General features: G+C 37.5%; 1 protein-coding gene across 1 annotated transcript in view; it reads right to left on the reverse strand.

Moving 5' to 3' along the window:
* The window catches only part of ARHGAP42 (Rho GTPase activating protein 42), a 291,265-nt gene that overhangs the window by 75,514 nt on the left and 191,721 nt on the right, over positions 1–24,030 (reverse strand). Inside the window, exon 5 of the mRNA XM_059930533.1 lies at positions 4,078–4,179. Coding sequence (XP_059786516.1) covers positions 4,078–4,179 — 102 coding nt within the window. The remainder of the gene's footprint in view (positions 1–4,077; positions 4,180–24,030) is intronic.

The raw sequence follows: 24,030 nt of genomic DNA on the forward strand, positions 1-24,030 counted from the left end.
GGGCAAGTGGAGGATGTTACTAACCGTGTTATAAGTTTTTCTAGCATCCAACTAAATACAAAACCAGAATGAATATTCTATCATAGCTCAAGGGATTGAGGGCAACTAACAAGTATTAAATACTGAGCTGGTTGTCAGGGAAAATTAAACCATAAACTCTAGAGGACTTTAAAATTATGATAAAGTTAATATTTTCTTGATGGTTTAAGCAATGTCTTATCTAAGGGTGGCCCTCATATTCACCAAGAACCTGATAACCCTTTAGAGACTCTAAATTTAAACTACCCTTGATTTTGAGGCAGTTGATTTTTTTAAAATTAATTTTTATTGGAGTATAGTTGCTTTACAATGTGGTGTTAGCTTCTACTGCACAGCCAAGTGAATCAGTCATACACACACATATATCCCCTCTCTTTTGGATTTTCCTCCCATTTAGGTCACCACAGTGCACTAAGTAGAGTTCCCTGTGCCATACAGTATGTTCCCCTCCGTTGTCTATTTTATACATAGTATCAATAGTGCATATGTGTCAATCCCAATCTCCCAATTCCTCCCACCCCACCCTTTTCTCCCTTGGAATCCATACATTTGTTCTCTACGTCTGTCTCCATTTCTGCTTCGCAAATAAGGTCATCTATACCTTTTTTCTAGATTCCACAGATATGCGTTAATATATGATATTTGTTTTTCTCTTTCTGACTTACTTCACTCTGTATGACACTCTCTAGGTCCATCCACATCTCTACAAATGACCCAGTTTTGTTCCTTTTTATGGCTGAGTAATATTCCGTTGTATATATGTACCACAACTTCTTCATCCATTCCTCTGTTGATGAACATTTAGGTGGCTTCCATGTCCTGGCTACTGTAAATAGTGCTGCTATGAACACTGGGGTGCATGTGTCTTTTTGAATTATGGTTTCCTCTGGGTATATGCCCAGTAGTGGGATTGCTGGGTCATAAGGTAGTTCTATTTTTAGTTTTTTAAGGAACGTCCATACTGTTCTCCATAGTGGCTGTATCAATTTACATTCCCACCAAGAGTGCAAGAGGGTTCCCTTTTCTCCACACCCTCTCCAGCATTTACTGTTTGTAGATTTTTTGATGATGGCCATTCTTACCGGTGTGAGGTGATACCTCATTGTAGTTTTGATTTGCATTTCAGTAATCATTAGTGATGTCGAGCATCTTTTCATGTGCCTCTTCGCCATCTGTTTGTCTTCTTTGGAGGAATGTCTATTTCGGTCTTCCACCCATTTTTTTATTGGGTTTTTTGTTTTTTTGATATTGAGCTGCATGAGCTGTTTGTATATTTTGGAGATTCATTTTTTTTTTTTTTTTTAACATCTTCATTGGAGTATGATTGCTTTACAATGCTGTGTTAGTTTCTGCTTTATAACAAAGTGAATCAGCTATACATATACATATATGCCCATATCTCCTCCCTCTTGCGCCTCCCTCCCACCCTCCCTATCCCACCCCTCTAGGTGGTCACAAAGCACAAAGCTGATCTCCCTGTGCTATGTGGCTGATACCCACTAGCTATCTATTTTACATTTGGTAGTATATATATGTCAATGCTACTCTCTCACTTTGTCCCAGCTTACCCATTCCCCTCTCCTAAAGTCCATTCTCTACATCTGCGTCTTTATTCCTGCCCTGCCCCTAGGTTCTTCAGAACTTTTTTTTTTTTTTTTTTAGATTCTATATATATGTGTTAGCATACAGTATTTGTTTTTCTCTTTCTGACTTACTTCACTCTGTATGACAGACTCTAGGTCCATCCACCTCACTACAAATAACTCCATTTTGTTTCTTTTTATGGCTGAGTAATATTCCATTGTATATACGTGCCACATCTTTTTTATTCATTCATCTGTCGATGGACACTTAGGTTGCTTCCATGTCCCGGCTATTGTAAATAGAGCTGCAATGAACATTGTGGTACATGACTCTTTTTGAATTACGGTTTTCTCAAGGTATATGCCCAGTAGTGGGATTGCTGGGTCATATGGTAATTCTATTTTTAGTCTTTTAAGGAACCTCCATAGTGGCTGTATCAATTTACATTCCCACCAAGAATGCAAGAGGGTTCCCTTTTCTCCACACCCTCTCTAGCATTTATTGTTTATAGATTTTTTGATGATGGCCATTCTGACTGGTGTGAGGTGATACCTCATTGTAGTTTTGATTTGCATTTTTCTAATGATTAGTGATGTTGAGCATTCTTTCATGTGTTTGTTGGCAATCTGTGTATCTTCTTTGGAGAAGTGTCTGTTTAGGTCTTCTACCCATTTTTGGATTGCATTGTTTGTTTTTTTTGATATTGAGTTGTATGAGCTGCTTGTACATTTTGGAAATTAATCCTCTGTGAGTTGCTTCATTTGCAAATATTTTCTCCCATTCTGAGGGTTGTCTTTTCGTCTTGTTTATGGTTTCCTTTGCTGTGCAAAAGCTTTTAAGTTTCATTAGGTCCCATTTGTTTATTTTTGTTTTTATTTTCATTACTCTAGGAGGTGGGTCAAAAAAGATCTTGCTGTGATTTATGTCAAAGAGTGTTCTGAGGCAGTCTATTTTTACAATGGTACTTGGTCGTGGCCTTTGGTTCATGATAGTGACAATTAGGGGAGCCCTTTCTACTTCATCTACATACTCTTACGTTTATTCTACTGCTATGTTTAAAGAGATATGTGAGCATTTAAGAAGTTTGGAGTATGTGAACATAATATTAAATAACAACATAGTACTTCATAAGATTAAGTATGTCCATGAAAATTAAAAATATAATTTTCCTTAATAACAGATTTTTCTCCATTTCACTTTAGCCCCAAAACCTTTCCATAGGCCCACAGCTGTATATTAAATTGTTCTATTTTAACAGCAGGTGTTAATAACAAGATATTCATTATAATGAACACATATTTAAATAACAAAACTTCCCAACATTAAACATTCTTAAGTGAAGAAATTCAATTCCCTCTAGGGGAACATAAGAGTATAGAAAAAGGGAATCAGAAGCAACCCTCCCATGCCTTTTGGACAACTGTTCCACTGCATTTGAACTCTAACTCGTCAAGCATGCTTTATGGCTGAATATGGAGGTCAGGGAAAGAAGAATAGGGGTAAGGAGGGCAGAGGACCAGACTGAACTTGAAAAACGGTTCATGAAGGGAGGTGGCTTTGCTAGAGGATCAGGAGGAGGCATTTGAAAGAGGTTCCCCACCACAGTCCCTAGAAGTACAGAGAGGAGAGGAAGAAGAGATGAAAGGAGGCTCAGCACACTACATGATTCCCTATGAAGGGCTGGAGAGCAGTGATGAGCTGTAGGGGAACTAGCTCAACAACTCCCAGCTCAGCTCTGAGACACACCACTGTACACTGGGGGAATGATGCATGGTGTGTCAAGATTTGGTTGCTGCCAAGATGAAAGACAAGAGAGCCTTTTTTTAAAAAAAATATCCCATCACTAGAACTGGAACTGCATTATTACTCAGTAAAAGGACTATTCGATTTGACTAATTATAGTTGAAACACTACCAATGAGAAGAAATTTTCAGAAAAAAGGAAGAAATGGATTCCTTATATGCATACACTGTACATGTTAGTAAATGCATATAAGGAATGTTGACTGTTGACTTGTTCTTTCAGAAAATTGACATAAAATAATGGAGATTTTAAAACATGTAGTTGTATATGTATCTTTTTTCCCCTTAATGCTGATGCAACACCTTAAAAACAGATATTTTTAACTTAATATAAATGCTGTAACATGAATTTGGTAGGTCCTGCTATTTAAAATATGCCCAACAAGAAGAAAAAGAAATAGCCTTGTTTCACTCTTTCTCATTATTGAAGGAAATACTACTCTTTCTCTTAGAACTGTTAACATTAAATGTCACAAGGCATGTAAAATGCTCAGCGCAGTGCCTGTCTGTAGCAAGTGCTCAATTAACTTAAATATTCTTATCATTATTTTATTAAAGAGGAGCAGATTCTGATATAATGTCTACTTTTCGAAATTTGGACTTCACATGACAATGTTGATGCTCTTTCCACATTTCATTTGGAATAACTTACCTCCTGCAAATGAGACTCCTTTTTCTTTGCAGACAAATTTAAATGCTTGTCAAGAATAGAATAGTATTTTTCACTCTCCTTGTCAAATTTCTTCTTTCCATCCTAGGACATCACAAAAACAATAAAACATTCAAATTAGAGAATCAAGAAAACTTTGATTTCCACCATCCCCATCAAACATCCACTGAAATTATTTAATACAGATTTAGTGAGCTTCAACTATGTGCAAAACTTGATGAAGTAGAGTAGGAAGAAGGATGTGAAACAAAATCATTTGAGTATGTATTCTGCTCTCAAAGAAGTTCATGGAACTATAGTATGGAGAGGGCAGGCTGCCTACAGTAGAATCCCTTTGAACACTTTATAACTGATTCTCAACAAGAAATTCTGACCTGGGATAGGACCAAGAGAACACGTCTCATTTAGGCTTTTTGGTGATTCAGATGAGTTAATATACAAGCAGTTTAGAGAATCACTTACAAACTCTTCACAAGGAATCATAATATTTCCCAGCCACAAAAAAGACGCCTCTTACTGAGCTCTGCGCACCAGAGCAACAGTCAGCTCTATCCACCACCAGTCCCTCCTATCAGGAAACTTACACAAGCCTCTTAGATAGCCTCATCCACCAGAGGGCAGACAGCAGAAGCAAGAAGAACTACAATCTTGCAGCCTGTGGAACAAAAATCACATTCACAGAAAGATAGACAAGATGAAAAGGCAGAGGGCTATGTACCAGATGAAGGAACAAGATAAAACCCCAGAAAAACAACTAAATAAAGTGGAAATAGGCAACCTTCCAGAAAAAGAATTCAGAATAATGATAATGAAGATGATCCAGGACCTCGGAAAAAGAATGGAGGCAAAGATTGAGAAGACGCAAGAAATGTTTAACAAAGATCCAGACGAATTAAAGAACAAGCAAACAGAGATGAACAATACAATAACTGAAATGAAAACTACACTAGAAGGAATCAATAGCAGAATAACTGAGGCAGAAGAACGGATAAGTGACCTGGAAGACAGAATGGTGGAATTCACTGCTGCGGAACAGACTAAAGAAAAAAGAATGAAAAGAAATGAAGACAGCCTAAGAGACCTCTGGGACAACATTAAACGCAACAACATTCACATTATAGCGGTTCCAGAAGGAGAAGAGAGAGAGAAAGGACCAGAAAAAATATTTGAAGAGATTATAGTTGAAAACTTCCCTAACATGGGAAAGGAAATAGCCACCCAAGTCCAGGAAGCGCAGAGAGTCCCATACCGTATAAATCCAAGGAGAAACACGCCAAGACACACAGTAATCAAATTGGCAAAACTTAAAGACAAAGAAAAATTATTGAAAGCAGCGAGGGAAAAATGACAAATAACATACAAGGGAACTCCCATAAGGTTAACAGCTGATTTCTCAGCAGAAACTCTACAAGCCAGAAGGGAGTGACATGATATACTTAAAGTCATGAGAGGGAAGAACCTACAACCAAGATTACTCTACCCGGCAAGGATCTCATTCAGATTCGAAGGAGAAATCAAAAGCTTTACAGACAAGCAAAAGCTAAGAGAATTCAGCACCACCAAACTAGCTCTACAACAAATGCTAAAGGAACTTCTCTAAGTGGGAAACACAGAGAAGAAAAGGACCTACAAAAAAAAACCCCAAAACAATTAAGAAAATGGTCACAGGAACATACATATCAATAATTACCTTATACATGAATGGATTAAATGCTCCAACCAAAAGACACAGGCATGCTGAATGGATATAAAAACAAGACCCATATATATGCTGTCTACAAGAGACCCACTTCAGACCTAAGGACACATACAGACTAAAAGTGAGGGGATGGAAAAAGATATTCCATGCAAATGGAAATCAAAAGAAAGCTGGAGTAGCTATACTCATATCAGATAAAATAGACTTTAAAATAAAGAACGTTACAAGAGACAAGGAAGGACACTACATAATGATCAAGGGATCAATCCAAGAAGAAGATATAACAATTATAAATATATATGCACCGAACATAGGAGCACCTAAATACATAAGACAACTGTTAACAGCTATAAAAGAGGAAATTGACAGTAACACAGTAATAGTGGGGGACTTTAACACCTCACTTACACCAATGGACAGATCATCCAAAATGAAAATAAATAAGGAAACAGAAGCTTTAAATGACACAATAGACCAGATAGACTTAATTGATATTTATAGGACATTCCACCCAAAAACAGCAGATTACGCTTTCTTCTCAAGTGCACACGGAACATTCTCCAGGATAGATCACATCTTGGGTCACAAATCAAGCCTCACTAAATTTAAGAAAATTGAAGTCATATCAAGCATCTTTTCTGACCACAACGCTATGAGATTAGAAATGAATTACAGGGAAAAAACCGTAAAAAACACAAACACATGGAAGCTAAACAATACAGCACTAAATAACCAAGAGATCACTGAAGAAATCAAAGAGGAAATCAAAAAATACCTAGAGACAAATGACAATGAAAACACGATGATCCGAACCTATGGGATGCAGCAAAAGCAGTTCTAACTGGGAAGTTTATAGCTATACAAGCCTACCTAAAGAAACAAGAAACATCTCAAATAAACAATCTAACCTTACACCTAAAGGAACTAGAGAAAGAACAAACAAAACCCAAAGTTAGCAGAAGGAAAGAAATCATAAAGATCAGAGCAGAAATAAATGAAATAGAAACAAAGAAAACAAGAGCAAAGATCAATAAAACTAAAAGCTGGTACTTTGAGAAGATAAACAAAATTGATAAACCATTAGCCAGACTCATAAAGAAAAAGAGGGAGAGGACTCAAATCAATAAAATTAGAAATGAAAAAGGAGAAGTTACAACAGACACCGCAGAAATACAAAGCATCCTAAGAGACTACTACAAGCAACTGTATGTCAATAAAATGGACAACCTGGAAGAAATGGACAAATTCTTAGAAAGGTATAACCTTCCAAGACTGAAGCAGGAAGAAATAGAAAATATGAACAGACCAATCACAAGTAATGAAATTCAAACTGTGATTAAAAATCTTCCAACAAACAAAAGTCCAGGACCAGAGGGTTTCACAAGTGAATTCTATCAAACATTTAGAGAAGAGCTAACATCCATCCTTCTCAAACTCTTCCAAAAAATTGCAGAGGAAGGAACACTCCCAAACTCATTCTATGAGGACACCATCACCCTGATCCCAAAACCAGACAAAGATACTACAAAAAAAGAAAATTACAGACCAATATCACTGATGAATATAGATGCAAAAATCCTCTACAAAATACTAGCAAACAGAATCCAACAACACATTAAAAGGATTGTACACCATGATCAAGTGGGATTTATCCCAGGAATGCAAGGATTCTTCAATATACGCAAATCAATCAATGTGATACACCATATTAACAAATTAAAGAAGAAAAACCATATGATCATTCAATAGATGCAGAGAAAACTTTCGACAAAATTCAACACCCATTTATGATAAAAACTCTCCAGAAGTAGGCGTAGAGGGAACTTACCTCAACATAATAAAGGCCATATATGACAAACCCACAGCCAACATTGTTCTCAATGGTGAAAAACTGAAAGCATTTCCTCTAAGATCAGGAACAAGACAAGGATGTTCACTCTCCACTATTTTTCAACATAGTTTTGCAAGTCCTAGCCACAACAATCAGAGAAGAAAAAGAAATAAAAGGAATCCAAATTGGAAAAGAAGAAGTGAAACTGCCACTGTTTGCAGATGACATGATACTATACATAGAGAATCCTAAAAATGCCAACAGAAAACTACTAGAGCTAATCAATGAATTTGGTAAAGTTGCAGGATACAAAATTAATGCACAGAAATCTCTTGCATTCCTATACACTAAGGATGAAAAATCTGAAAGAGAAATTAAGGAAACACTCTCATTTATCACTGCAACAAAAAGAATAAAATACCTAGGAATAAACTTACCTAGGGAGACAAAAGACTGTATGCAGAAAACTATAAGACACTGATGAAAGAAATTAAATATGATACCAACTGATGGAGAGATATACCATGTTCTTGGATTGGAAGAATCAACATTGTGAAAATGCCTATATTACCCAAAGCAATCTACAGATTCAATGCAATCCCTATCAAATAACCAATGGCATTTTTTACAGAACTAGAACAAAAAATCTTAAAATTTATATGGAGACACAAAAGACCCCGAATAGCCAAAGCAGTCTTGAGGGAAAAACACGGAGCTGGAGGAATCAGACTCACTGACTTCGGACTATCCTACAAAGCTACAGTAATCAAGACAATATGGTACTGGCACAAAAACAGAAACATAGATCAATGGAACAAGATAGAAAGCCCAGAGATAAACCCAAGCACCTATGGTCAACTAATCTATGACAAAGGAGGCAAGGATATACAATGGAGAAAAGACAGTCTCTTCAATAAGTGGTGCTGGGAAAACTGGACAGCTACATGTAAAAGAATGAAATTAGAACACTCCCTAACACCATAAACAAAAATAAACTCAAAATGGATTCGAGACCTAAATGTAAGACTGGACACTATAAAACTCTTAGAGGAAAACATAGAAAGAACACTCTTCGACATAAATCACAGCAAGATCTTCTTTGATCCACCTCCAAGAGTAATGGAAATAAAAACAAAAATAAACAAATGGGACCTAATGAAACTTAAAAGCTTTTGCACAGCAAAGGAAACCATAAACAAGATGAAAAGACAACCCTCAGAATGGGAGAAAATATTTGCAAACGAATCAATGGACAAAGGATTAATCTCCAAAATATATATACAGCTCATGCAACTCAATATTAAAGAAACAAACAACCCAATCCAAAAATGGGGAAAAGACCTAAATAGACATTTCTCCAAAGAAGACATACAGGTGGCCCAGAAGCACATGAAAAGCTGCTCAACATCACTAATTATTAGAGAAATGCAAATCAAAACTACAGTGAGGTATCACCTCACACTAGTTAGAATGGGCATCATAAGAAAATCTACATACAACAAATGATGGAGAGGGTGTGGAGAAAAGGGAACCCTCCTGCACTCTTGGTGGGAATGTAAATTGATACAGCCACTATGGAGAACAGTATGGAAGTTCCTTAAAAAACTAAAAATAGAATTACCATATGATCCAGCAATCCCACTACTGGGCATATACCCAGAGAAAACCATAATTCAAAAAGACACATGCACCCCAATGTTCATTGCAGCACTGTTTACAATAGCAGGTCATGGAAGCAACGTAAATGCCCATCGACAGACAAATGGATAAAGAAGTAGTGGTACACATATACAATGGAATATTACTCAGCCATAAAAAGGAACGAAATTGAGTCATTTGTTGAGACGTGGATGGAACTAGAGACTGTCATACAGAGTGAAGTAAGTCAGAAAGAGAAAAACAAATATCATATATTAACGCATGTATGAGGAACCTAGAAAAATGGTACAGATGAACTGGTTTGTAGGGCAGAAGTTGAGACACAGACGTAGAGAACAAACATATGGACACCAAGGAGGAAAAACTGCGGTGGGTGGGGATGGTGGTGTGCTGAATTGGGCAATTGGGACTGACATGTATACACTGATGTGTATAAAATTGATGACTAATAAGAACCTGCTGTATAAAAAAATAAATAAAATAATATATTAAAAAAAAAAAGATGCCTGATATTTCAAAAAACTCATTTTTGACAAGAAGGAAAATAGACCTTCAAAAGCTGGTAGCGTGAAATAATTAGAACAGTTCAGTCAAGTCAAAAGGATTAGCAATATCTGTGTCATATACTCAACAGAACTCTAATAGCTGACCTTTGCATATCCCTAAAATGACACTGTTCTGTAGTGGAGCTGTAACCAGGCTAGTCTTTTGTGGAGGAGGAGGATACTTTACCTTTCATCCTCTGGCATACTTTTATAGAAATGCAAATGGAATAAAATCTTAAAGAGAACAGGACATGCCTGGGCATATAATCTTCTTCAACTATAAATATGTTATCCACCAGGTATGTTTTTTCCATTCGTGGGTCCATATGAAATAAATACTAGGTGATCACACTCATAAATTTTATTGGCTAAAGACGTACTATTCCTTGCTTTTATTTCAGTGTCTCTTGAAGTGCAGTGGCTGGACCACCTTAATCAGAGTCAAGTATTTTAAAGCCTATTAAAAATGTAGATTCTTACTTCCCTCATATAGAGATTCAGACATTGTTGTTTTTAAGAAGCTCTGTGATTATTATGCATAATGCTTTACTTCATTATTTGCATATGTATTTGGAGGAGATTAATTAAAAATGATGGATGGATGGATGAGAAGAGGAGAGGAAGGGAGTTTGGGAGTAAGGGAAGAAGAAAGGAGAAGAGGGGCAGGTCTCTGACCTGTCTTTCTGAGGACCCTGAGGGTGTCAGATCCAGGTTAATACATCCACAGAATTCCATGTTGATCCACTGGCACTCTAATCTTTTTATCTCCTCAATTATATTTCCAGGAACCCATCATGATCTAGTTGCATAGATGGAACTTTAGAAACTTAACTGGTAAAATGGCATTAAAGAGCCATTAGGCTCTTAGAGCAAGTAGGGTTCTGCTGTAAAGGTTCTAGTCACTTTTAGACCTTTGAAGAAGTACTGGTATGTCTGTGCATCACAGTATTATACCTGTAAATGACGAGGGGGGGAATCAACATTCTCAAAGCATTTTTATTATTTAAGGAGAAAATGTGGCTCTACTAGAAGAAACAAAATTGAAAAATAAAAAGTGGCATTCCCATCCAAAAAAGGTCTGTTGAGGAACTCACACAACAAAATGTGCAGGAGAGAACCCAAAAGAAAGCAGAGAAGTCCAAGGTTCAGGATGGGGGGAGCTTGTCCTGTCCACGGTTGAAACAGATACCTGGGTGAACATTCCATCGTTTACTCAGTGGATGTTACTCTTTAATCTGGCATTTCATGCCCACAACTGACCTGCCCAAGCAATTTCTCCAAAAGTCTCTCATTAGCCCTTTTGCGCTTTATTCTTTTTTCTCTGCAGACCACCTCCTCTCTGATACAAATGCTTACTTCTTCCAACATCCACATATTCAAGTTAGATCTACTCTTAGCATCCAGCTTAAATAGATCTAATTCACGTCCCCTCCATCAACTCTCTCTCCCTTTTGTATGCTCATATAGCTTTATATATGAGTTTCTTATGGTGTTCATGTCCTACATTGTAGCAGGGAAATTTATGCATGTATCTTCTCATCCTTAAAACTGAAAATCTGAGAGAGTGCTCAATAAATATCTAATGAACAAGTGAAATTATTCCTCTTATAACACGGCACCACAGTCCCTCACAAACATTCCATTTGATCAAAAAACCAATATCCGTGATATAAGGGACAATTCTGCACAAATGGCCTTAACTCAATCCCAGTGATACATGAATACTGGGGGACAACCAGCTGCCTTACAGTGTAGTACACAAAACTGACTCACTTTCATCTTACAATAGGGGGCTTAAAATTTCTCACTGTGCATAGAAGAAACTATTTGGGGGAAAAGAGAACACAGCTGTGGTGACTACACTTGCATCTTTGTTTTTCAGTCAGTGTTTGATGGTGTTTTTGGAAATGTTAATTCCGTGACAACACATCAGCATTCCTGGCAATACAAAAATCATTCCCAGAAGCACTTCCTGGACTCTTATTCAAACCCTGGCCCTTCACACCACCAGGCCAGGGAAAAGGATTTACTCAAAGGGTTCCATGATGTAGACAACACAAACACACTCAGTTCTAGCATAAAATTAAAGAGCTGAGTTGAAAGAGTAGGCTACATGAAGGACAACTATAATCTAAGGAAGCATGTTCTTGAAAGCCAAGAGCACTTCTTGCAACTCACATCTCCCCCCAAAAGCCGTGATTTACTGCTCGTGAAAGTCTAGTCTTATTTGTCCTTAGTAACTTAATACTACACAGCTACCTCCTGTCTTTTGTGCTACTTGTTGTGGATATCAAGTGAAGAATATTCTCTGAAACCAGTGCTGCAGAAGGAAGGGAAAATAACACACAAATCTTTACTAAACACTGTATGTGATCGATGTCTTCTTATTGTCATAGCATGACTCAAAAAAAGGGAGACTATGTCACAATGGTACAACATTTTCTATAAACCCACAGTAAGTGCATTTGAACTAGGTAATCATGTAAAATGAAATCATATATATGTGTAATATATGTTTGTACGTGTGTATGTGTTATAAAGTCTTAAAATATACCATCAAAAATGGCAAATTAATCCCCAAACCCAATTACAGTTGCAAAAGTGTAAGATAAGTTCAAGGTCTTCAATCAATTTGTGTTCCAAGCTACACTGTATTTACTCTGAGCACATGATCACATTATCACTTAGCTTCTAAGATTAGCAACTGTGGTCATGCTACACCTTCACTGCGTACCCTGAAGTAAGGAACAGGAAGAAAACTCCAAGTGTCAGTCTTACTCTTAAAGTTGTTGTATATGACAAAAAAGTCAAATATTCATATAAACTATAGGTCTCTCACATAAACAAAAAGTGTTAAATTATACACAACTGTTAAAATCAAGGCCTAATCAATGTCTTGCATTGACCACAAGAAGGTACCAAAGGTGAAAAATAGACTCTACCACAACATTTAGAAAATCACAAACAGAAATGCTAAAGCTTTATCTAATTGCATTTTTTTCTATAAAAGACTAACGCAAAGCTTTGTTTAAACAACTGTCTTAGCAACCTTTATTTTAATGTTACCATGATCAAAATATTTTTAAATAGAGGAAATGAAAAAGTATTTTCTATATTCCTTTTTTTTTTAAAATGGAGCACATATTTAGGATTTATGCATCTGAATTTTAAGACAACTTCAAGGTTATAATTGCCACTCAGGATATTGCAAAATTTCCCATGCAACTATTTAAGTCAACATGTTAGCATAACCATCAGCTAAATAAGCATTATACATATATTTTGAAAATCCTTCGAGTGAATGCATAGTAGTAGAAATAGTAATACAAAGAGTAATAATAAATACTGATAGCTAAATTTCTATTCCAGAAAAATGTGTAATTCTTATAAACTGGCACCATGCTAGGCATTGAGAGGAAAAGATATAGCCCTAACTACCAATCCCGGCTAGACTTCTTTCTCCTCTGATAGTGGGACTTGCTCACTGCTCAGAACAGCAACCTAGGGTGACACTACCATTTCTAAGTCTGAGAAGGGCCAGATGCTTGGATATTCCACCCACTTGCTACACAGGAGTTGCCTGAGGTCCAAGAGATTCCTGGTATCCAGAAACCCAGGTTGTTGAGAATCCTAGTATAGCTTTCACAGGAATGTCCCGCCTCTGGGTGACTGCACCCAACCATTCCCAGTCTCCCAAGCCATTCCCCACCAAGTCCCTCCTCCTCAATCTGCTGAAACACAGACATTCCAAAAGGGCTCCTTCCTGGGTAGTTGCACCAACACAATTCATTATATCTGCCCCATTCCAATTATCTCACCACTACCACGTCCAGGTGATCAGATTCATAAGAGCCAAAGGTTTCATATTTGCCTTTATAATGAACTCTTACAAATCGTAAAGATAGAAAAACAAACAGATAAAAATATATGTGAAGGATATGAAGGAATAACACAGAAGAAGAAAGCCAAAAGAGTAACAAACATATAAAGAACTTTTCAAACTCATTAGTACTTAAGAGAAAAGCAAATTAAAACATTAAGATATCACATTATATCTATCAGCTATTGATTGGCAAGAGTTAGAAAGCTGAATAACACTACATGTTGAGTGAATGTGGAGACACAGGAACCCTTCTATATGGTGGGATTGTAGGGAAGTACAGCCTTTCCAAAGAGAAATGTCGAACTCAACATTTCTAAGTGGCATATATGTGTGCCCTAAAAACCAGCTTCTGGGTGTACATCCCGAAAAGATCCTCACAGAAAAGTCCATAAGGAAACACAAATGAGGATCTGTGAAAACAGGAAGATAGCCAGGGTATTTACTGGTAGACATAAATGAATTAGAAGCATACCATGAAGTGGTAGGCATGAAGTAAATATTACATGTGGATGGATCTTAAAACACAATTCTGAGTGAAAACCACAAAGCACAAAATAGATAAATAACACAAAATCATTTATGTAAATTAAAGAGCCATGCATAGAAAAATAATACCAATTTTGTTAAGAACATAAGACAAAAATATACACATTGAACTTATGAGAATGGTTGCTATATAAATATGAAAATGTGAATGAGGTATAAGTAAATGAATAAAACAAGAGAGCTGTGAACTAAAAAAGAAAATAGATGAGAAAAGATAAGAAAAATTAGAAGCTTAATCAGGAAACCCAACATCTGACTACTAGAACTACTGAAAGAAAAAAATGTAGGGAGGGAATGACCAAAAGAATAATTCATGAAAATTTCCAGAACTGATAAAAAAGTATCCATATTGAAATGACACAATATATACAAGGCACAATAAATGATAAAATATTACAAAACCATGAATAAAAATCAAAGCCTAAAAACAGAGGTCAAATAAAAATCATCAGAAATCAATAATGAATCCACAGCAACATCACAGAAAGTTGTAAAACAAAGGTGCAGTGCCTTCAAAATTCTCAGGAATAATGAATTCCGACCTAGATTTCTATATCCAAATTGTCAATCTAGATTGAGGGTAGAATAAAAATATTTACAAACACACAAGGTCTCAAAAGTTTTACTGTACTATTGTACTGTACTATTATTATACATTCTTCTCAAGCTCGCATGGAATGTTCACCAACACAGACTACATTCTGGGCCATAAAACACATCTTAGCAAATTTAAAAGACTAGAAATCATTCTCAGAGCACAGTGGAATTAAGCTGGAAATCAACAACATAACGATAGCTGGAAAATCACAAAATACTTAGAGATTAAACAACACACTTCTAAATGACACATAGGTTAAAGAGGAAATCTGAAGAGAGATTAAAAACATTTTAAACTAAATGAAAATTAAACATTAAAATTTCTGGGATGCAGCAGAATCAATGCTTATAGGGAAAATTATAGCACTGAAAAACATTAAAGGGAATAAATGGATGAAATGGGGAAAATGGGAAGAAAGAAGATGACAGACGGAGCAGGAAGCAGAGGAGGTACTTATAATGTTACTTTAGACTTTAGGAGAGATAGAGAATGCTACTGAACGTTTTCGATGATTTTTGATTGTTAATCAATCCTCTTGTGGACTGTGTAAAGACAGAAGATTGCGATCAGGAGGGTGGATAGTGTCTGGAGTGGCTATCATCTTATGGGCTCTGGCATGACATCATGGATAAACCTAAAGTTACACAACTCTGCACACTCCAGGCAGGATGTTTGGAAAATTACCCTGAGTGAGTTTAGGGATTTCCTAATTAAAAGTAATCCAAAGCTTTTCTTCATGCCCGGCATTCAAATTTCTCTTCTTCTTGGATGACAGAGGACTTGGAGAATGAAATAAAAATCTCAGTCACAAAATTCAAAAACTATTGATAACATGGAAGGAGAACAAACATGGGGACAAAAGACTGACACCATGACAGAGAATGCTCATGGTAAGTACTGCATCTGGCTGAGACAGAGAGAGGTGTTTTTCCTTAACTCCCAAAGTGAAAGCCACAGCAAGTGGAAATTAATTTTTCATATTATATTAATATTATACTTTTTTAAATCCAAAGTTCCTAGAAAACAGAGCCTGAGGCAGAGTTTGCCTGCTACAACTAGCATACAACCTTGTAGAGCAAGAGGAGAGAAAAAGGGAACCGACAGGGAAGGAGGAAAGAAAATACAAGTGTTTATTACTGAATGAACCGCAGAAACAGGTGGAAAAACAGCCAGTTGCTCAGGCAATAAGGTACATCTCCACTCAGGTTTTATAAAACGAACACACCTCAGGACATTTCCGTTGGGTAAGCAAGGATTTATCTGCCAGTTTCTCCCATAAGTGGTCAACATTTGCTCCATGGGGCAGGAACTCTCCTGAGTTCTTTCAGATTGTCGTCTGGTCCCTCCAGCAGTTGTGGGAGAGGCCAGAGCCCAGGGTCCAACCTCGTACTCTATCAAGAGTCCATATGTGATGAGGAACAGCCAATGAGCCACTGAGCCTGTGCACCACAGCTGCTGCAACTCCCATTGCAGCAGGGTGATGGTGGGCCTGGCTGGAGCCAGGCCCTGATCATGTGTGAGGAATAAGAAGTGACAATCCTAGGCCACAGTTATCTTCTGAGCAAACCCTAAGGGCCTGGGAAGGGCATAAACTGGGCCTAATACCAATACACACATTTCTGAGATATGGATTTAAGATTTTATCTTGCTGAGTTTGCTATCTTTATGATTTTTGATAATAAAAGTATAACATTTTCAAGGGATTTGCAGACTCATTCACAACCTTGTTCTCTTGAGCCAATTTTGTACATTCAGTATCACAGGGCTTTCAAGAAGATCATGTTTATAAATAGGAAATAAATAATGTGTTATCATGATTCCCATGTTATACAGTGGAAAAATGAGGTTCATGGAAATTAACTATAGGCCACTCAACCAGCAAAAGGGTGGAGTCCAGACTAAAACACAAGACCTTTCTCAACGTCAGCATAAATAACACAACTGCTTAGTTTTAACATTTTAAAGGAAAATGACCCCCATCCTCCAAAGGGTTCAAGTGCCTTGGTCAATGTCAAAGAATTACTCACATGAGCCAAAGCTTGGAACAGCCCTCTCCTGTGTATAAGCTCATGGAATTCTTTATTTCTACTGCTTTTATCAAAAGCCTTTTTTGGCAGAGTGCCATCCTTTTCCACAGTAATAGAATCCCTAAATTGTAGCAGGGCACACAGCCGCCAAGAATAAAGAATACATTTCCCAATCTCCGAGCAAGGAGATGTGTCCATGTGAATAAGTTTTGTTCACAGAACATGAGCAGAAGCATTGGGGGACCAGCTTCCAGAAGCCTTCCAAAAATGTCTGGTGCTCCTCCTTCAACCTTTTCTCCCACAAGGGAAGAACATGCTCCGATCTTGTACTGCAGAATGTCCTTTCTGCTCACTTCCTCTGCCCCTCCTTCCTTGACTTTCAACATTAGGTTAACCTCAGAGGTTAACCTCTCTTTATGAGAACAAGTTAGCATTGCAGGTATTTCTGTCTAAAGTCTAATTTCTACAGACAGACTGAAGGGCTTCCCAGGATAAAGATGACAGGAAAGTGAAGGAGAGTGTGTGTGTGTGTGTGTGTGTGTGTGTGTGAGAGAGAGAGAGAGAGAGGGAGAGAGAGAAACTGATTTTGATTGATTTATTCAGCCCAACATGTTAATAGTGTGGAGGCTGAGAAATCTTGGACTAGACTGTAAGCTAACATGGTATTTCCCACATGAAAAAAGGTTCAATGTGTAACTGCTGAACGAATGAATTATAATCAGCCAATTCTATAAACACTGTCACACAGTCATAGTTATTCTCTGGATTTTATCACCAAACGTATTACCTTGGACATGTTAACAACACTGGGGCCTTGGTCATCTTATCTGTCACCTAATAGCTGGATTTAATGACTTCAGCTTAAACATTATGGAAGCAAGTAGAGTATAAAGAAGTAGTTAACTACTTAAAGCACAAACATGGTTATTTCTCTGGCATTGCTCTACATAAGCTTTTCCTAGGTACACCCACCATAAGAAGTACCTCAGAGGGATGGCCATTGGTGGTGTGGCCCTGCCAGTTGGCAAAAAACCCCTGATACAAAAAGATAAATATCGACAGTCAGTAAGGTAGGGATTAGTAAGAAATAACTACTCTTTCACTTTCAGCAAGTATTGATACAATCTTAGCTACTCCTTGGTCTTATTTAGTTTGGGGTTTTAGACTCCAATCCTCAAAATGTCACACTAACTGCTAAGAACAATGAAAAGCTTAAAGGAAGGAGACAAAGCACCAAAGGTTGCCAGCACTGAAAACTGTCAACTTGGTAGTTAAATGTGGAGGCTAGATGGCATTGCTACCAGTTGGCTACTTTCAAGCCACACAACTTAAGCCACAAACCTAAGAACAAATCTCAATTTTCATCCACAAAAATACACTTAATTTTTTTTTTTTTTACTCTACTGTGCTAGTTCAGCATTCAGTGCTGTTTGTGCCTGAAGTTTAAACAGCTACATATCACTTTTGCTCTATAAACAAGAAGTCTCTCCGTTTCAACATATAAACATGATGAGAACACTTGTGAGATGCAGTCTGTGTAGTCTAGAGTCACTGTCTTGCCTCTAGTGACGTTACCAAAGTTATCACTCCTACAGGTCCCTGAAGTCTAGACTGTTTATAATGATGCCGACTAAGGGAGGGCTGGTCAAACCTAATCCTGTTAAATTCTGTGAAGGGATATTTGTCAGAATACATTTAGACACTTCTTCAGATTGTAAGACTAGAAGTGTGGATAACTGAAAAATCTTTTATTTTCACTGGAATGCAGCCATGCTAAAATTCAAAATAGTCACTCACGAACAATGCTTAATTCTTTCTTATTTATCAAAGAATAACAGAGAAAAACAGAAAAGATTTTGGTTAGTAAAAGGTGGGCTTAACTCCTAGGCATGAAGTGATTCCTTATTTCTCAAGAAATAGTTAATAAATGTTTTTAATAATGATCTTAGTCCAGCTTTGAGACTTAAAACAACCAAGTTGTGAAAATGAACAATGGAGAGAAGCTAAAATAAAATTTTCCACCAAGTGTATATAGAGCTTGACTTAAGAAATAGGATTATTCTTCATTAGGGAATTTACCAAATAGAATTAGCAAAAATAATTCCTAAAAGTTTAGTACTGTGGCTACAAAAACTTCAGAATGAATTAACATGAATAACTTGTATTATTCTCTCTGCCAACTATTAACATGCCAAACAATATAAATATTTAGGTATTCTGATTTTCATAGATTTGAATAAATTTCCAAAGACACTGATTTCTCAAAGGAAGTTAAAATTTATGCCAAAGGATATAATTTTCTTTCCGTTAATTAAATTAAAAGAGTAGCCATCTGTGCTGTTTGTCAATTATTTGTGATTCTAAGTTTTCCCTCACCTTAATTCTTGTTTATGTCCTTTGGGTCATTCACTGTGGTCATTTCAAATAAGTGAAAAGGAAAGTTTTAGCCCAACCTAATCTATTTTGTATATTATTAACAATACTCTTAGAGTTAATTAGAAAGTTCATTTCAATGCCAAGGCTAAGAATAGGGGTTATCTATTTGTTCTTTCCTAGAGTCCAAATATTCTCTCTCCTTATCACAAGTCCAACTTGAACCACAAGTTCAATAAATTTATTTAAGCTGAGTAAAATTAATTTAGAATAGCATAAAAGCGAAATTTAAGACCCTAAGACTCAAAAAGCCCTAATTTAATCCCATAAAGAAACACGCACACACATGCCCCTAAATGTTTCTCTAAAGAGCAGCGCTGGTTGAATAAGGATTCTGTCATTCCTCATAAAATGATCCTTCAACCCTCCACGGAATCACATTATTCGAATGCTCCTGGCATTCTGATGAACATATGATGAGTACGAGGAGGGAAATCTAAGGTGAAGGAAATAATTTACAAGTTCTTTTAGTTGCTTGTAAAATCTGAGTATTTCACATGGTGACCACCTGTTTTCTGAGTATTTCACACGGTGTTCCACCAGTTGAGGAAACAGCAGAAGGAAATGGACTAAATTTGAGACATTTAGGTTAGTCATACGGAAGAATTTTTAAACTACTTAGTATATCTGACGATGCTGGTAGACAAGAGGTCATAACAACTAACAAATATGACCAAGTGGGCCAGAGATCTTCCTGAGAGCTCCGTCACTGGATTTACACGGAAAGCCAGATATAAAAAGTGTTTCTGTTTTATGGGCAGACAGAAATCAATAGCTAACTTGACAGTACGTGGGAACTATGGTGACTGACTAGAAACCTGTCATTTTAAGACTTTTCTAGAAGCAGCTATAAGGCCTTCTTTGTGAATATTTTCTTCTTCATTTGGTTCTAGAAAGATGTCATATATAATCAGTCACTTTAAAAAAGTGACTTCTAGGGCTTCCCTGGTGGCGCAGTGGTTGAGAATCTGCCTGCCAATGCAGGGGACACGGGTTCGAGCCCTGGTCTGGGAAGATCCCACATGCCACGGGGCAGCTGGGCCCGTGAGCCACAATTACTGAGCCTGCGCGTCTGGAGCCTGTGCTCCGCAACAAGAGAGGCCGCGATAGTGAGAGGCCCGCGCACCGCGATGAAGAGTGGCCCCCGCTTGCCACAACTAGAGAAAGCTCTTGCACAGAAACGAAGACCCAACACAGCCATATAAATAAATTAATTAATTAATTTTTTTTAAAAAAGTGACTTCTTTTTATCATACTTTCTAAACACAGGACTAAGACACCAGATTTTACAGTGTGAATTAGGGATAAGCCTACAGCACTACTTTGTTAGAGCCTGAATCCATCAGTATAATACAACTTATCAACTAGTAAACAGAATCTTCAAGCAACAGACTGCTATTGGTTATAATCTGACACAGATCAGGAGCCACTGAGTACCTGTTTTCGGAACAACAGATTACTCCCAGGACACAGCTCACTTGCCCCAACTGTGCTAGTTCAAAAATACATACAGTGAAAGGCATATCTTTCAGGGACTTCGATTGTTGCAACTTGTTCAGCGTCTGCCCACATTACACAGGGCTTTCGTTCAGTGTATTTTATTATATATTTTTTTTTCTTTAGTTCTTTTCTCTGGGAATGATCTAAGAAAGCCTACCCTTCTCCTACAAACACCCTGATTTATTCATTCAATTAATACTGAACACTCTAAGGACAAACATGAGCAAGACATACTGTCTATGCTCAAGGCCCTCATAGTCTAGTGGGGGAGAGAGACAAAGCAAAGCAAAGACAATAAAATGCATTAGTCAGACAAAGGGGACCAGTGCATGACACGGGTCAGGACCAAAAATTATTAGACTACTTCCCAGTACAAAAAGGCCATTTGGGAATTATGGTTGTCAAAGAATAAAATTTCTACACATCCTGATAAGTTTTAGACCCTAGACCCCATGCTTTATATCATTCATAAAGTTTTATTTGGAGGGAGGTTGAGGGGCAGAGAAAGATCAGGTTTATTTTAAGTGAGATTCCTCTGGTAGCAAAATGAAGGAAGCGTTTGAGAGGGGGAGCATAGCCAAGAAATAATTGAGGCCTGAATTAAAAAAAAAAAATACAGGAATAAGTACAAAGGTATCAATTCAGGAAATCATTCATGACTTGGTGACTGTATGGACATGAGGGGTGACAGCAGGTGTGAAGGACGACAAAGCTAGAAAAAACAGGAATGTACCTATGGTTATTCTAAGAACTAAGACAGGGAAACTTGCCATTCTTTCAGACTGCTCCCTTTCCCTAAACATCCACATCTAGACATCCTGCCTATGATTTCTGCCTCCAAAATGTATTTCAAAACTTCCACTTCTAGATTTCAAATTCACTGCAATAATTTAGGGCCTTGAGGTCTCCCAGCTAAACTATGTTAATTAACACCTACCTGGTCTTCCTGCAGATGGTGTTCCTTGTGCCTACTGGTTATCTATATTTGAGTTAGAATATTTAATCTAAAACACAGTTCTTACTATCAGGTTTCCCTAGGTAAATTTTCCAAAAACTACAGAAAAAAAGTCCACTCTCAGCAAAGCAAACAAGACCTTTGGTAATGCAGCACTAACATATCTCTTTGATCTCATCTCCAACACTTCCAACTCCATATTTTATGTTCTAGTAACACCAGCATTCCTGAAGTTCTTCCCACAAACCATTACGACCTCTTGCCTGCTTTGCCTATGCTCTCTGTTCTGCCCGAAAGGCCCTTCTTCCCTGGTTAACTCTCACTCATCTCTCAAGACTCACCCCAGGCATCACCTTTCCAGAGATCAGACTTCCACATTAGATCAAGTGCCTTTTGTGTCCCCAAAGCACTCCGTACCTACATATACCTCTAACTCAGCATTTATCATGACATATACATAAACTGTCTCTATTTCATCCATCAGTAGTTGCTGACTTTGAGTTATTTCCTACAACTTACGCATCTTTGCACCTTCAAGTCTAAGAAAAATGTCTACCTGCCATGTAGAAGGTTAGTAAGTGTTTTTAAACCTAAGGATCTGAAGACTATATATAAATAGGGTCAGCTGGGGGACGAGGGGTGGGGAGAAACAAGGACAAGAAAATATGAGCAACTTGCTATAGGCTACACACACTTTTGTTCCTGATTCTTCTGTGAATAAAAGCCCTATGAAACACTTGCTTGGAACTAAAATAAAGCCATATTTTTCATAACGCTTTCTTTTTGGGGGGTTGAGAGTTGTGATATTATGATTTATAATAAGAAATATATAGTTGGTCTTCATTCCCATTTCTGGCACAGGGTTTCTAAATAACCCTTGGAATTTCCCAAGTCCTAAGAATGATAAATATGTCTTGATATTCACAACACATGCCTTTTGCCCACACCTGAGTTTAAGTTAATAAGGTGACTTCTGAAAAGCCCCAAAGGATGGGGCTGGTTGTCAATGGAGCCAACCATGTGATTAGAGGGCTGGAACTTTCAGTCCCACCCCCTTCTCCCTACCCCCACCTTTGGGCAGGGGACAGGGACTGCAGCTTCATCAGTTCAATCACCAATGGCCAATGATGTAATGAAGTCTCCATAAACCTCATAATGACAGGGTTTGGATAGCTTCAGGACTGGTGAAAATGTGGAGGTTCTGGGAGAGCACGGAAACTCTGTACCCATTCCCACATGCCTTGCCCTACCCATCTCTTCCACCTGGTTGTTCCTGAGTTGTATCCTTTTATAATAAACTAGTAATCTAGTAAGCACAATGTTTCTTTGAGTTCTGTAAGCTGCTCTAGCCAATTAATCAAACCCAAGGAGGGAGTTGTGGGAACCTCCCATCTATAGCTAGTCAGTCAGAAGCATAGGTGACAACCTGAACTTGCCATTGGCGTCTGGGGATTGGGGTCAGGGTGGGCAATGCAGATTTGCAGGACTGAACCCTTAACCTGTGGGATCTGACACTATTCTGCAGGTAGTGTAAGAATTAATTGCTTGGTGGTATAAGAAAAATACACAAATCAGAAGAGTGCTATCTTTTCTCATCTGTCTCATATGCCTCAGAAGAATCAGCTACTGGATTCATCCAGAAAATAACCCAAAAGCCAGGAAGTAGTTGTGGATAAGGGAGAGACACCACCACTCATCTACCTTGTCTGCCTTGAGATGCTAAGAGCCCTCTCATTATCAACCATAACATCCCCCTTGGAGAGAACCTCAGTGATGTCTTGACATGGCTGTGAAACAGGTGCAGCTGTCAAACACTGGGAGCTCTTTCTTGAAAAACACACTGTCTTCCACCCATCCCCAGAAGACTTCTAGATACTAGATTATTTTAACTAGTATCCTTGATAACGGGGTATCCCATTGCTCAGCAATAAAGTTTATGAGAGACTAAAATCTACCTAAAATTAATAAAATACTAGTCTTTGTCACAGGCACAGAGCACAAGCATAGTTCAGGTAGCATTTAAACAAAATTTTTATTTCAAAAACATTAATTAAAATCTACCTTATTAATTAAAAAAGTATTATGTAAAAACAGTACGTTATATCTATACCACAGAATGTAACAGATTATGAGCACAGCTTTTAGTGATAGTCATACAGTCTGCTTCTAAATCCTGATTCCACCACTTAATATCTATGGAAGCCTTAACAGGTTATGTTACTTCTCAGTTTTCCTCATCTGTATAATAGAAATAACAAT

The sequence above is a fragment of the Balaenoptera ricei genome, chromosome 8 (genome assembly GCF_028023285.1).
Source record: "Balaenoptera ricei isolate mBalRic1 chromosome 8, mBalRic1.hap2, whole genome shotgun sequence".
Taxonomy (NCBI): domain Eukaryota; kingdom Metazoa; phylum Chordata; class Mammalia; order Artiodactyla; family Balaenopteridae; genus Balaenoptera; species Balaenoptera ricei.